Below are 16,551 nucleotides of genomic sequence, written 5' to 3' on the forward strand. Positions count from 1 at the left end.
TTAATCGTATTTAATTTATATTTTAAATATTAGATTTCGCGTTATACGGTTCGGTTATAAAATTAATTATTAAGAATAAATAATAAAACGACGTAATATTTCGCCGTAGTTTTTTAATTAATTTAAGTTAAACCGTTTTATAAAGTTTAAATTATTAAGGTTATCCGCTTTTTTAAAATAAATAAAGCATTATAATTATAAAGTTATTACGCGTTAAAGTTTAATTAAATAAGTTAATAATAAAAGTGTCCGACTTAATAATATATTTAATTTAATAGTAAACCACGTTACTGTTTTTAAAATTAATATTAAAGAGTTTTATTTAATAAATTTTTTTTAATTATTTATTAAAGGTTAAACGGCGTTTAAAGGTCGTAAATATTAACCGTCCTTAAACGCGACGAGTTAAATATAAGTATTTAAAAACGTATATTTAATTTATTAATTACCTCGTTAAGGTTATAAGGTATTAAACTAGATACTTTAAATTTAAATTTAATATTAGCTTTTATAAAAACAGTAAAATACGCGGCCTTAAAGGCGATAAAGAACTCGAGCTTAATAATATAATTTATAAAAGCCTTAATAAATAGCTCGATTTCCTTCGAATAAGCACGCTTTAAAAGCGAATAAAATACTATATTAAAAGGTTAAAATAAATGCAATAAATAAAGAGGCATATTAATAATAATAATATCGTTATTTTAATAGTATACCTCGAATTCGGCCGAAATATAACACTCGTGGCCGTTAAGAATTAAGAGGCGGTAGCGACTTTTCGTTTACGATTTAATATATTTATCGAAATGTTTAATTTAATTTAAGCTTATTTCGTTATTAGTTTAATTATTAAAAGTCGGCTTAATTATTTAATCGCTCGGTAAATCGGTTTCGCGGGATTAATTCGCGAAGTAATATTAATTTTAAACGATTAAAAACGGCGGAATATATTAGCTTTACGAATTAATATATTTAATAGCCGTTGTTTATTCCCGATTACTAAGCTGGACCGATTTCGCTTTCCTACGCCGATCGGCGCGTATTACGATAAGGGTTAACCCGATTATACTTATTATAAAGCCGGTTTCGTTAAAATTATATATATTTTCGTTAACGATATAATATTTAGCCTTTATATTCGTAATTAATATAAATTAATCGGAAATAATTTTCGTATTTTTATAAAAAGCTTTTTAATAATTATATCGACGGTTTATTCGAGTTTTAAAGTCCGGGTTACGGTTAATAAAGCGTTTAATTTAATGCTTATTAACGCGCTCGCCGTGGCGCGACGCGATAAAGAGATTAACTATATTTTCTATATTAATAATATTAAGAAATATTTTTTAAGTATTTAAATTAATTATATAATTTCGAAATACCTCTTTTTTAATTAACGTTAATTTTCGCTGTAAATGTCGAATTTCGCGTCGTGGGATTCGGCCGTTTAATCGGTCGCTAATCGTCGATTATAAAACGCCGAAAGCCTTCGCAGTAGCCTTTTAATTAATAGGTTTTATAGGGTCTCGCGTCGCTTAAATTACTAATTCGAGCTTATTTATTAATAAAAAATTAAGTATTATAATTATAAAAATAAAACGTATTAAAGTTTAATAAAAAGTATTAATTAAACTAATAACCGGCGAAGTAATATAATCGACTTAATAATAAACTACGTTACCGTGGTTTATTATTTAATAGATTATATTATTTAATAAATTACTTTCTCGGTTAATTATATTAATTAAACTTTAACGCGTTTTATTTTTATAATAATAATATTTAACCTTTATTAAAAAAATTAAATCGTTTTAACGATTTAAACGACGCGAAATCTTATAAATCGTATTAATTAACGAGTTACTACGAAAGATTTTTAAGTCTTATAAGCTTTTATAAGTAACCGACTTTACGGCTAAACCTTACGACGTAAAAGCGGACTCGAACGATAAAAATTAAATTAAATTAAAAAAGAGGTGCTTCGTAATTATATTATTAATTTAAATACTCGAAAAATACTTTTTAATATCGTTAATATAAAAATATAGCTAATTTTTTTACCGCGTCGCGTAGCGGCGATCGCGTCGGTAAACATTAAGTTAAGCGCTTTATTAACCGTAATTCGAACTTTAAAACTCGAATAAATCGTCGATACGATTATTAGAAAGCCCTTTATAAAAAATTTAAAAGTTATTTCCGGTTAATTTACGTTAATTACGAATATTAAAGCTAAATATTACATCGTTAATAAAAATATATAAAATTTTAACGAGACTAGTTTTATAATAAATATAATCGAGTTAATACTCGTTATAACACGCGTTAATCGACGTGAGAAAGCGAAGTTAATTTAACTTAATAATCGAGAATAAATAACGGTTATTAAATGCATTAATTTATAAAGTTAATATATTCCGCCGTTTTTAATCGTTTAAAATTAATATTACCTCGTAAATTAATCGCGTAAAAACGATTTACCGGGCGACTAAGTAATTAAACCGATTATTAATAATTAAACGAATAACGAGATAAGCTTAAATTAAATTAAAAAACTTTAATAAATATATTAAATCGTAAACTAAGGGGTCGCTACCGCCTCTTAATTCTCGACGGCTACGAGAGTTATATTTCGGCCGAATTCGAAGTATATTATTAAAATAACGATATTATTATAATTAATATACCTTTTTATTTAACGTAATTTACTATTAAGTGGCCCGTATTATTAAGTGGTTTACTTTTATCACTTTTTAACACTTTTATAAAAGTTATTTTAACCACGATATTTTAAATTAATTAAAACTATTCGCTATTCGAATCGCTATTTAATTTTATATTTTTTTATATATTCGCGTATTATAACCTGTTTAGCCGTAAATGCCACAGCGTCTGCCGCCCGTTGCGCGCCGTTTTAATGAACTATTATTTTCGCCTTTGTTGGTCGCTGGACGTTTCCTTTTTGCCTTTTCGTCCTGCAGCTTTCGAGATTCCTTAATCGTAAAGGCTCTTCCAAGCTGGACTCGCGATTTTTTAGCTCTCCGGCGTTTCGAAAGGGTTAAATTGGCCTCTTTTAAAGTACGTATTTGATTATATATAAAGGTTATTTTATAGGCTATTTTAGTTATATTTTTCGCTATTTAATTTATTATATTTAAAATCGGCGTCGAAAAACTTTTTTAATAAGTAAATACTTTTTTTTAATATAAGTAAAGTGTTTAGTTATTTATTAAGGGTTAAACGGCGTTTAAAGGTTATAGGTACTAGCCGTCCTCGAATAAGATAAGCTAAATATAAACGTTTAAAGACGTATATTTAGTTTATTAATTACTTTATTCGAGTTATAAGGTATTAAACCGAATACGTTAAATTTAAATTTAATGTTAATTTTCGTAAAAATAGCGAAATATATAGCTTTAAACGCGATAAAAAACTCGAGCTTTATAATATAATTTATCGAGGCCTTAATAAATAGCTTAATTTCTTTTAAATAAGTATACTTTAAAAGCGAATAAAGTGCTATATCGAGAGGTTAAAATAAGTGCGATAAATAAGAAAGTATACTAATAGTAATAATGTCGTTATCTTAGTAATATGCTTCGAATTTAGCCGAAATGTAGCTCTCGTAGCCGTCGAGAATTAGGAGGCGATAGCGACTTTTCGTTTACGATCTAATATATTTATTAAAGTGTTTAATTTAATCTAAGCTTATTTTATTATCGATTTATTTATTAAAAGTCGGTTTAATTATTTAATCGCTTAATAAACTATTTTCGCGCGATTAGTTCACGAGGTAATATTAATTTTAAACGATTAAAAAAAACGGAATATATTAACTTTACGAATTAATATATTTAATCGCCGTTAACTATTCCCGATCGCTAGGCTAAACCGACTTCGCTTTCCTACGCCGATCGGCGCGTATTACGACGAGGGTTAACCCGATTATATTTATTATAAAGCCGGTCTCGTCGAAATTTTATATGTCTTCGTTTAAAATACCGTATTTAGCCTTTATATTCGCGACTAGTTTAAATTAGCCGGAAATAACGTTTAAATACTCGTAAAAAGCCCTTTAATAATTATATCAACGATTTATTCTAGTTTTAAAGTCTAGGTTACGGTTAATAAATCGCTTAACCTAGTACTTATTAACGCGTTCGCCGCCGCGCGACGCGGTAAAAAGATTAATTATATTTTTATACTAGCGATTTTAAGAAATATCCCGCGGGTATTTAAATTAATTATATATTTACGAAACACTTTTTTTTATTCGTATTTAATTTATATTATAAGTATTAAATATCGCGTCGTAAAGTTCGGCAGTAAATTCGGTGACGTAAAGTAGTTTTAAGAACGTCGTATACTTTTATAATATCTCTTTCACTTAATAGATTTAAAGGCTTTCGTATCGTTTAAATAATTAAACCGATCCGGTCTTTTTAAATTAAATTAAGCATTATAATTATAAAGTTATTACGCGTTAAAGTTTAATAAGGGTCGAGAAATAATAAGGGTAAACCACTTAATAATACGAACCACTTAATAGTAAACCACGTTATTATATTTACTTTAACCTTTTAATATAATACTTTATTCGCTTTTAAAGCGTGTTTATTTAAAAGAAATCGAGTTATTTATTAAGGCCTCGATAAATTACATTATAAAACTCGAGTTTTTTATCGCGTTTAAAGCTATATATTTCGCTATTTTTACGAAAATTAATATTAAATTTAAATTTAACGTATTCGGCTTAATACTTTATAACCCGGATAAAGTAATTAATAAACTAAATGTGCGTTTCCGGACGTTTACACTTAGCTTATCCTATTTAAGAATAATTAATATTTACGACCTTTAAATACCGTTTAACCTTTAATAAATAATTAAGCACTTTACTTATATTAAAATAAAGATGTTTATTTATTAAAAAAGCTTTTCGACGCCGATTTTAAATACGATAAATTAAATAACGAAAAATATAATTAAAATAGCCTATAAAATAACCTTTATACGTAAATAAGTGCGTACCTTTTAAGAGGCTAATTTAGCACTTTTTAAACGTCGGAAAGCTAAAAAGCACGAGTTTAACTAAGAGGATCCTTTACTATTAAGGAATCCCAAGAGCTATAGGATGAAAAGGTAAAAGGGAAGCGTCCAGCGACTAATAAAAGCGAAACGGGGGTCCGTCGAAGCGGAGGGCGGCCGGTGGAAGGCGCTGTGGTATTTGCGGTAAAATAGGTTATAATGCGCGAATATAAAAAAAAATTAAAATCGAGTAACGAATCGAATAACGAGTGAATTTAATTAATAAAGCGCGTTATAATTAAATAAACCTATATAAAAGTGTTAAAAAGTGGAAAACATAATTTATTAAGTAATATAATCTATTAAATAATAAATCACGTTATAATATTTATAAACTTATATTAATATAGCCGAGAATAATTATATTAAATCGAATAAAAATTATAGTATTTTATTAAATAAATTCAATTTTCTTTTAATATATAAATTTAAACATATTAATATAATTAAACTTTTAAGGATTCGGCTAATTTTATTTAAAATATTTAATATAAAATAAAGGAGCTATAAAAATACTTTATATTCGAAATAAGTTTATATATTTAAATTATTTACTAATTATAATTATTAACGTGGTTTATTATTAAGTGGCCCGTATTATTAAATAGTTTATTTTTATTATTTCTCGATATTTTTATAAAAATTATTTTAATTACGACGTTTTAAATTAATTAAATTTATTCGTTATTTAATTCGCTACGCGATTTTATATACTTTTTATATATTCGCGTATTATAGCCTATTTCGCCGTAGATTTTATAGCGCTTATTATTCGTCGCGCGCCTTTTCGATAAACCACTATTTTCGCCTTTATTAGTCGCTAGCCGCTTTTTTTATCTTTTTATTTTGTAGTTTTCGAGATTTTTTAATCGTAAGGGCTTTTTTAAACTAAACTCGCGATTTTTTAGCTTTTTAACGCTTTGAAAAGGCTAAATTAGCCTTTTTTAAAGTACGTATTCGACTACGTATAAAGGTTATTTTATAAGCTATTTTAATTATATTATTCGCTATTTAATTTATTATATTTAAAATCGGCGTCGGAGAGCTTTTTTAATAGGGTAAAGACTTTATTTTTAATAAAAAATAAAATGCTTAGTCGTTTATTACGAGTTAAATAGCGTTTAAGGGTTATAAATGCTAGCCGTCCCCGAACGCGACGAGTTAAATATAAGCGTTCGAAAACGTATATTTAACTTATTAATTACCTCGTTTAAATAATAAAGTATTAAACCGGATACGTTAAATTTAAATTTAATATTATTTTTTATAAAAATAATAAAATACGCGGCTTTAAAGGCGATAAAAAACTTTAACTTCGTAATATAATTTATTAACGCTTTAATAAATAGCTCGATTTCTTTTAAATACACACGTTTTAACGGCGAATAAAGTGTTATATTTAGTGGTTAAAGTAAGTAAAAGAGTAAGGAGGCATATTAAGCGTAATAATGCCGTTGCCTTTATAATATACCTCGAATTCGGCCGAAATATAGCTCCCGTGACCGTTTAAGATTAAAAAAACGATAGGAGCCCTTCGTCCGCGATTTGGTATATTTATCGAAGTGCCGGTTTTAGTTTAAACTCGTTTCGTTATCGGTCTAGCCGTTAATAGTCGGTTTAATTACTTAATCGCCCGGTAAATCGTATTCGCGCGATTAATTCGCGAGGTAATATTAATTTTAAACGATTAAAAACGGCGAAATATATTAATTTTATAAATTAATATATTTAATAGCCGTCGATTATTTTTAATTATTAAACTAAATTAACTTCGCTTTTTTACGCCGATCGGCGCGTATTATAATGAGTATTAACCCGATTATATTTATTATAAAGCCGGTTTCGTTAAAATTAAAAATATCTTCGTTAAAAATACCGTATTTTACCTTAATATTCGCGACTAGCTTAAACTAACCGGAAATAACACCTAGATTTTTATAAAAAGCCCTTTAATAATCGTATCGACGGTTTATTTAAGTCTTAAAGTCCGGGTTACGGTCGATAAAGCGCTTAACTTAATGCTTACTAACACGGTCGCCCTCGCGCGACGCGGTAAAAAATTAGCTATATTTTTTATAATACTAATATTAAAAAATATTCCTCGAATATTTAAATTAAATATATAATTACGAAGTACTTCTTTTTTATTAAATTTAATTTATACTGTCGCTATCGGATTTCGCGTCGTAAGTTTCGGCTATTAATTCGGTCGCTTAACGTAAATAAAGGGATATTATACGCTTTCGTAATAGCTCTTTAGTTACTTTTATTCGGTCTTTTTCATGTCGCTTATCTTCTTTAAATTTAATCGGTATTATAATTATTAAGTTATTACGTGTTAAAGTTTAATTAAATAAGTTAATAAAAAAATATCCGGCGAGGTAATATATTCGGCGAGGTAGTAAACCACGTTATTTAATTTATTATATTTAAAATCAGCGTTGAAAAGCTTTTTTAATAAATAGATACCCTTTTTTAATATAAGTAAAGTGCTTAATTAGTTATTTATTAAAGGTTAAACGGCGTTTAAAAGTCGTAAGTATTAGCCGTTCCCGAATATAATAAATTAAGTATAAACGTTTAGAGACGTATATTTAACTTATTAATTACCTCGTTTAAGTTATAAAATACTAAGCCGAATACGTTAAATTTAGATTTAATATTAAATTTTATAAAAATAGTAAAATATATAGTTTTAAACGTAATAAAAAACTCGAGCTTCGTAATATAACGTGGTTTATTATTAAGTGGCCCGTATTATTAAATAGTTTACCTTTATTACTTTTCGATACTTTTATAAAAGTTATTTTAATTACGACGCTTTAAATTAATTAAATTTATTCGTTATTTAATTCGCTACTCGATTCTATATATTTTTTATATGTTTACGCATTATAGCTTATCTCGCCGCAGATTTTATAGCGCCTGCCGCCCGTCGCGCGCCTTTTTAATAAACTATTATTTTCGCCTTTATTAGTCGCTGGACGCTTCTTTTTATTTTTTCGTCCTGTAGCCTTCGAGATTCTTTAATCGTAAAGGTTTCTCTAAGTTAAACTCGCGACTTTTTAACTCTTCGGCGCTTCGAAAAGGCTAAATTAGCCTTTTTTAAAATACATATTCGATTATATATAAAAATTATTTTATAAACTAACGTAATCCACGGTTTAATTAAACACACGGTTTAATTAAACACTTTTTTTTAATTCCGTATAACTTATATTTTATACCTTATATTTTTATTACTTACAATAATAAATTAATAAAAAGAAAACGATATATAATTAACGCTTTAAACGCTTTAAAAAAACCTTAAATTATACGTATAAGCCGCAGCGCGAATATATAATATCCCTTATATAACCTTACGTTACCGACGTCGCGGTGATATTTTACGACGAGATACGTAATCGTTAACGTAAAAGTTTACGAATTCCGAAAAGTAATTAATTATATAATATATAATTAATTTAAATTCGCGATCGTTTCCGCCTCGAATAAATAATATTAAAAATATAACGAATCGATTATTTAATTTACGTAACGCGGAACGCGTCGATATTAATTAAGCTTTTAACTTTATACGATAATAATTAAATCTCCGGACGCGTTTTAATTAAAAAAATCGATTATTAAAGAGTCTTTTATAAAAATCCCGACGCGTATCGCGCGTAGTTTACTTTCGTACGGAATATAATTAATAAATATAAAATTTAAAATATGTATATATATATATAACTTTAACGAAACCGGGTTTTTTATAAATTAAATCTCGTTTAAAATAATCGTAACCACCTTCGATTAACGCGGAAAGCTTAAGGTAATATAGTAAAAAAACCGGGAATAGGTTACAGTAATCTAAGGCGTCGAATTACACGGTTACGCTATCCCTCTATACATTATCTTTACCGGGAAAACGCACCTCTTTTCCTAGTACGAAAATAGCCTATTACCGAAAAACTAGGTAATCGCAGCCACTAAAAATAGCTGAACCACGAATAAAAAGGCGAGGATTAGATTTAATACTTCGATAAACACACGAAGTCTCGTACGAAAAGTATTTACCGCTTATTAATCCTTAACGGCTATAAGAGTTACCACTCGATAACTTTCGAGTTTTACTATAAAAAAACTCGATTATTATACTTTATATATTTTTTTATTCGTCGTATAAACTTTAACCTCTTAATATCGGCTATTTTCGTGCGTTAAAAAGGGCGTACGAAAAGAAATTAAAGGTTTTATACAAGCGTATATTACCTATATCTTAAAAGAGGATTTCCTACCAGCGTTTTTAAAAACGTTCCAGGGGATTTTCACCGTTTCGAATATATAAAGAGGCTTTCGAGGGACAAGACTCGTCCCGTACGATCCGGAATATATTATTTTATAGTTAAATATAAAACTACGTACTTTAACACTTCCGGGGACGTTTTCCGGCTTACTTATTCCTTAAGAATTAAAAACTTTAAATAACTCGATTAAAGCTTAATTTTAAATCGAATACGTTTAAAACCGTATTATACGGCATTAAAATAGCTTTTCGACGTTAATTTTAATTAAACTTAATTAAATTACGAAAAGTATAACGTAAATAATATACCGGCTCGCTTTTTTAAAAGGTAAAATAATCGCACTACGAAAAATAAATAAAATACTTAGCCGGCGCCGCCGTACGAAAAAAAACGGCTATAAAATAAAAAATTACTTTATATATAAACTAAAAAAAACTTATAATCTTAAAAAAAATATTAATAAATAATTATAGGATAAATCGCGCCGGAGTAATAGTTATATAAAAGGCTTAAAACGCGCCCGCGACGCTATAAAATCTATAAGGAGCCCGGGTATAATACGCGCACTTATTAAAATAATATAAAAGTATTTAAAAAAAAGGATTCCGATTAATTTTAATATATTAAATACGTTATAATAGAATTAATTTATATTTCGTTATACGAGGCCTTAGAAAGTGTTTAATTAAACCGTATATTTAATTAGACCGTAGATTACGTTAAATTTAAATTTAATATTAATTTCCGTAAAAATAGCGAAATATATAGCTTTAAACGCGATAAAAAACTCGAGCTTTATAATATAATTTATTAAGGCCTTAATAAATAGCTCGATTTCCTTCGAATAAACACGCTTTAAAGGCGAATAAAGTATTATATTAAGAGATTAAAGTAAGTGCGATAAATAAAGAGGTATATTAATTGTAATAATATTATTATCTTAGTAATATATTTCGAATTCGGCCGAAATATAGCTCTCGTAGCCGTTAAAAATTAAGAGGCGGTAGCGACTTTTCGTTTACGATTTAATATATTTATCGAAATACTTAATTTATTTTAAGCTTATTTTATTATTAATTTATTTATTAAAAATCGATTTAATTACCTAATCGCCCGGTAAACTACTCTCGCGCGATTAGTTCGCGAAGTAATATTAACCTTAAATAATTAAAAGAAGCGAAATATATTAGCCTTACGAATTAATACATTTAATCGCCGTCGATTATTCTCGATTATTAAGTTAAACCGATTTCGCCTTCCCACGCCGATCGGCGCGTATTATAATAAAAGTTAACTTAATTATATTTATTATAAAGCCGGTTTTATCGAAATTTTTAATATTTTCGTTAATAATCTTATATTTCGCTTTTATATTCGCGACTAGCGTAAACTAGCCGGAAATAATTTTAAAATCCTCGTAAAAAGCTTTTTAATAATTATACCGACGATTTATTTTAATCTTTAAGTTCGAGTTACGGTCGATAAAGCGCCTAATTTAGTGCTTACCGGCGCGGTCGCTACCGCGCGACGCGGTAAAAAAAATTAGCTATATCTTTTATACTAGCGAGATCGAGAGGCATCCTTTGAATATTTAAATTAATTATATGTTTATAAAATACCTTTTTTCAATTAAATTTAATTTACGTCGTTTCGGTCGGATTTCGCGTTTTAAAACTCGGCCGTAAATTCGATAACGTAAAATTAATTCGAGTATATTATAAACTTTTATTATTACTTTTTAACTTATTTAATTCGGTTCGGTTCGTATCGTTTAAATTATTAAAACTATCCGATTTTTTAAAATTAATTAAGTATTATAATTATAAAAGTATTACGCGTTAAAGTTTAATTATATTAAAATTAAATTTAAATACGTCGCTAAGTAATATACGTCGCGTAATAATAAACCTCGTTAATAAAATTATTAAAAAATTCCTTTAAAAAAATTAAAGCGGGAGGAACTTAATTAAGTTATAATATATAAAAACTTAAATCACTAACGTGGTTTACTACTACGCGACGTATATTACTTAGCGATATATTTAAATTTAATTATAATATAATTAAACTTTAACGCGTAATACTTTTATAATTATAATACCTAATTAATCTTAAAAAGATCGGATAGTTTTAATAATTTAAGCGATACGAAACGGACCGAATTAAATAAGTTAAAGAGTAGTAGTAAAAGCTTATAATATACTCGAATCGACTTTACGTTATTAAATTTACGGCCGAATTTTAAAACGCGAAATCCGACCGAAACGACGTAAACTAAATTTAATTAAAAAAGAGGTACTTCGTAAATATATAATTAATTTAAATATCCGAGGGATAGCTCCCGATTTCGCTAGTGTAAAAAATATAGCTAATTTTTTTATCGCGTTGCGCGGCGGCGACCGCGTCGGTAAGCACTAGGTTAAGCGCTTTATTAACCGTAACCCGGACTTAAAAATTATAATAAATCGTCGATATAATTATTAAAAAGTTTTTTATAAAGATTTTAAAATTATTTCCGGTTAGTTTACGCTAATCGTGAATATAAAGGCGAAATACGAGATCGTTAATAAAAATATTTAGAATTTTAACGAAATCGGCTTTATAATAAGTATAATCGGGTTAATACTCGTCGTAATACACGCCGAGCGGCGTAGAAAAGCGAAGTCGATCTAGCTTAGTAATCGGGAATAAGCAACGGCGATTAAATGCATTAATTCGTAAAGCTAATATATTCCGCCGTTCTTAATCGTTTAAAGTTAATATTACTTTACGAATTAATCTTACGAAACCGATTTACCGGGCGATTAAGTGATTAAACCGACTTTTAATAGTTAAACTAATAACGAAATAAGCTTAAACTAAATTAAACACTTTAATAAATACATTAAAACGTAAACGAAAAATTCCCACCGCCTTTTAATTATCGATAATCACGAGAGTTATATTTCGGCCGAATTTAAAGTATACTATTAAAATAATAATATTATTACACTCGGTATGCCTCCTTATTTATTTTACCTGCTCTAGCCACTCGATATAGCATTTTATTCGGCTTTAAAGCGTACTTATTTAAAGAAAATCGAACTGTTTATTAAGGCTTTAATAAACTACATCACGAAGCTTAAGTTCTTTATCGCTTTTAAGGCCGCGTATTTCGCTGTTTTTACGGGAAATAATATTAAATCCGGATTTAACGCTTTTAATTTAATCCCTTATAATCTCGACGAGGTGATTAATAAATTAAATATATATCTCTAGACGCTTATATTTAACCCATTTCGTTTAAGGACGACTAGTACTTATAACCTTTAAACGTCGTTTAACCCTTAATAAATAATTAAACACTTTACTTATATTAAAAAAGAATATTTACTTATTAAAAAAGCTTTTTAACGCCGATTTTAAATACGGTAAATTAAATAGCGAAAAGTATAATTAAAATAGCCTATAAAATAACCCTTATACGCGATAGGATATATATATTAAAAGAGGCTAATTTAACACTTTTTAAGCGCCGGAGAATTAAAAAGTCGCGAGTTTAATTTAAAAAAGCCTTTATTATTAAAGAATCTTAGTAATTATAAAACGAAAAGGTAAAAGAAAAGCGTTTAACGCTTAATAAAGGTAAAAATAAGGGTTCGTTAAAGCGGAGGGCGACCGGTGAAAAGCGCTGTAATATTTACGGCGAAATAAGTCATAATATATAAATATACGAAAAGGATATAAAATTAAGCGAGGAATCGAATAGCGAATAGTTTTAATTAATTTTAAGCGTTGTGGCTAAATTAATTAATATAAAAAGGTCGAAAAATAGAAAAAGTGCGTCGCTAAGTAATATACGTCGCGTAGTGGTAAACCACGTTATATATAATTAAACTCTATAATAAATAGATGCTTATTATAGAGTTTAATTCCTTAATAGAGACAATAGGACTTAGCTCCCAGCATAAACTCCGTGCAGCCACATCAAGCCGCATGCAAGTAACCAGCCACATTTAACTCTAAGACGTGTTTACTTACAGCGGTTAGCTAAACTGATCAGCCGACGTCCGACGCCTTCCAATGATAACAAGCATGCGGGGGAGCTCCAGTCTCCCCTAGGGACTGCGAGGTCTGAGCTTACCTTGGATGGGCGTGGTCGCAGTGGTTGCTTGGTGAGTTATGAGCTGGGCCAGGTCTTGGGATGTGGCAGAGTGTTGGTGTAGGATGGGATTTTCTTCCATCTAGCTGTAGCTACCTTCGGCAGGGCTTTATCCCCTTGAATGCTAAATACGATTGGAGTACATAACCCGCTGAGGTAACTTGATCAAAAGGGGATACCCATTAGCGAGTAAGTTTCTAGCGAGGAAGTTTCGAGTGTGCATTGCTGCTTGCGAGAGTTTCTCGTTCGGTTAGGCCGAAGCCTGGCCGTAGAAGCCATCCGTCAGGAGGCATCTTGGATGTGGCCGGCGGGGGTGTGGCGCATGTGGCTCTTGTGTTGTGGGCTCCGCTCAGCAGTGGCTGCACAGGGCCTGGTGTCGGTCGGAGTTTCCTTGTTCCTGCGCCCAATTTCATTTCCTGCCTCTGGCAGAAATTGTTCCCGCACGGGCCATAAATTCAAAAGCATACGTAGCAAGCATACGGCCAGTTACACCTCCCCCTCCCCCATCACTTTCCACACATAGGGGCAAGGAAAACACACATTTTGGTTGTTCAAAATGTGTGTACCACGTCTTATACCTTGCGCTGCTCCCATAATATTTCATATTGTGCTGTGCTTTATGGGTAAATTCCCTCTTGATCATTTGCGGAAACTATGATACCAAAAAGCTACGCTTTCCCCATCGAGGGGATATGTCTATGTCTAACTTGACCTCTAGGCGTGCGACAGTTCTTTCGATTGTATTGGATGAAAGCGTCGGTCTTCTCTCTGATTAAGGGACTTACTTGGCATTCATCCATGTATTTGCCTCTATTGGCCTGGTCGGTGTGGGCTTTTACTATGTCGATTACTATCTGGGGGTGATATAGATGGGTAGTTCAGTCTTGATCGATCCATGTGCTTCCCTGTCTTCCGACACACCTTCAAGGGAGGACAACAGAAAGCTGCGACTGTAAAACGCTCTCATTTCTCTATAGTATCAATGTTGTCTCTGCCACTTTCTCGAGGATATCAGTTTTGTTCGTGTCGTTTTCTCGATGACATCAAACCAGACACGCTTTCTTTCAATGCAGTCGAAACAACTGTCGCACGCTTAAAGGTTGGCACATATTTTCCCCAGGTAACTCGTCTCAGAAAACGGGCTATTTTAAGCCCATATTCCCAAAACGCCCATGGCCGCCATACCCGTGACGAGTCCCACCAAGCCGCACGCCGTCCGCAAGGCGCCGGCATTGAAGAGCTCGCCGCCTTCCATCATCCAGTCATGCGCCCACATCCCGACGATTCCGACCCAGAGCAGAATGCCGGCCGATAGGGCGTCGAGGGAACCGATGACCTTGAGGGTGTGGGGATCCTGGCCGTTAAAGCTCTGCAGGACGGCGATACCAATGGCCATGCCGATTGGCGTCGTAATGCCAAAGACGGCGGCCATCGACAGCTTCTTCCACATCCACAGGCTGACGCGCCTCGACGAAGAAGACGTAATCGGGGCAGAGGAGGAGCCGTGGCTGCCGCCGTCGTCGGAACCGCCGGCTATCGTCTTAGCCTCGGCCGACGGGGGCTCGACTGACGGGAGATGTGACGCATTTGTTGCGGAGGACGGCTCATGCTGCTGGACCGCCGCGATGCGGACACCCAGCGCGAAGCCTTCAAACATCTGGTGGAAGAGGATCACGACGAAGAGGGTGATGAAAAAGGAGTCGCCCGCTACGACAAGGGTGAGACCGACCACTACAAGGCTCTTGTTAGCACGTACTTCCGCAAGGACCCGACAGCATGTCTTACATATCGAATGGAATATTATGCCAGCCTCGAGGATCAAGACATTAATGAGCCCATTGTTAGATGTCGCACTGGCCGCCGTCTGGTTGAGTTCTTTTCGCTTGTTGGCCAAGCGGTGGCAGCCGTAGTCCACAAAGAAAGAAATGACAAGACCGGCCATCACCATGGCAGCCGTTGTACCTTCAAATTTGATTTGGTCTTTAAGACATTCGTTGTTGAACATGAGGAAAGCGTGTGTGAAGAGCTATCATGTAGGCAAGGAATCTGTCAGTACAACATCGCTCGTGTCCAGGAAATGGGTGATCTCACGTACATGGATAAATGCAGTTGATATAATGATTCCTGTGCCGAATTGTTTGAAGAACACATTGATTATGCCGAGTTTTTCCGGAAGGACAGGGGTAAGGACGATGGGCAAGGCGGCGCCTAGGAAACTGGTGACGAGAATCGCGAACAAGAGTCCTATCCGGATTGATACGTTGTAATCTCGGTCTCGTCGTCCACATGATGCTGTTGCCGCTGACGCCTCCGATTGACCGGCACCTACACAATGCCTGGAACGTATTCCCCGTTAATGGCCTGATGCTGAAAGTTGGAGAAATATGGAAGGGGGAAACATACTCGACGCCGGCGTGAAAATGGCAGTTAACCCCGCCCTGAGAGGAGGCATCGCCTTCCCCGTGGCCGTGGCCGTGGCCGTGATCACCTTCTGGCTTTCCTTCGGACTCATGTGCGCTACCCTCGGGAGCGACCTCGACATCGCTGCCATCGGGACCAACGCAGAACCTTTTTGTATCGAAGTTAGTCACCCACTCGAAAGCCGGTAGGGGTCTGAGGGGCCTACTCACATGTCCGATCCGTGGTTGTGACAGTCCGTATAAGCAGGCGGCGGGGGCGTTGTTGCTGTAGCCTGCCCGAGGATCTGATATTCAGATGTGCCAAACATGCAAAATACGGTGGCGCCGTGGTTGTGGCAGTCTGATATGGCCGTAACCTTCGGAGAGGCGGTGGTTGTCGGTGCGGGAGGCGGCGTCGTCGTCGCCTGCTGCTGCCGGCGGGCATTTGGTGCCATATGGTGTGCTGACGCCTCTCCTAGCAACAGGAGCGACGCGAGGAGGGCTCGCGTCCATCCGCCCGAGTTGCGCATACTAGATACCATGTTGAATACCGATGTGGGAGTCGTTACACTTGATGTTTTCCTAGTAGCCGTTGGACAGTCCGTCGTCTGCAAGTCCCCAAACCCAGCAATCG

The 16,551-nt window shown here is 32.8% G+C and overlaps 1 protein-coding gene across 1 annotated transcript; it reads right to left on the reverse strand.

Annotated features, from left to right (window-relative positions):
• Window positions 1-14,665: 14,665 nt before the first annotated feature.
• On the reverse strand, window positions 14,666-16,459 carry PG997_001056 (Zinc/iron permease; the record flags this gene model as incomplete). The annotated part of the gene is made up of 5 exons (XM_066805371.1): window positions 14,666-15,249; window positions 15,304-15,544; window positions 15,614-15,854; window positions 15,922-16,086; window positions 16,149-16,459. 5 exons carry the CDS (start codon window positions 16,457-16,459, stop codon window positions 14,666-14,668), a joined length of 1,542 nt encoding a protein of 513 aa, XP_066675144.1.
• Between the last annotated feature and the right edge of the window lie 92 nt (window positions 16,460-16,551).

Source organism: Apiospora hydei, assembly GCF_038363865.1.
Source record: "Apiospora hydei strain CBS 114990 chromosome Unknown utg000002l_segment0_segment0, whole genome shotgun sequence".
Classification (NCBI taxonomy): Eukaryota; Fungi; Ascomycota; class Sordariomycetes; order Amphisphaeriales; family Apiosporaceae; genus Apiospora; species Apiospora hydei.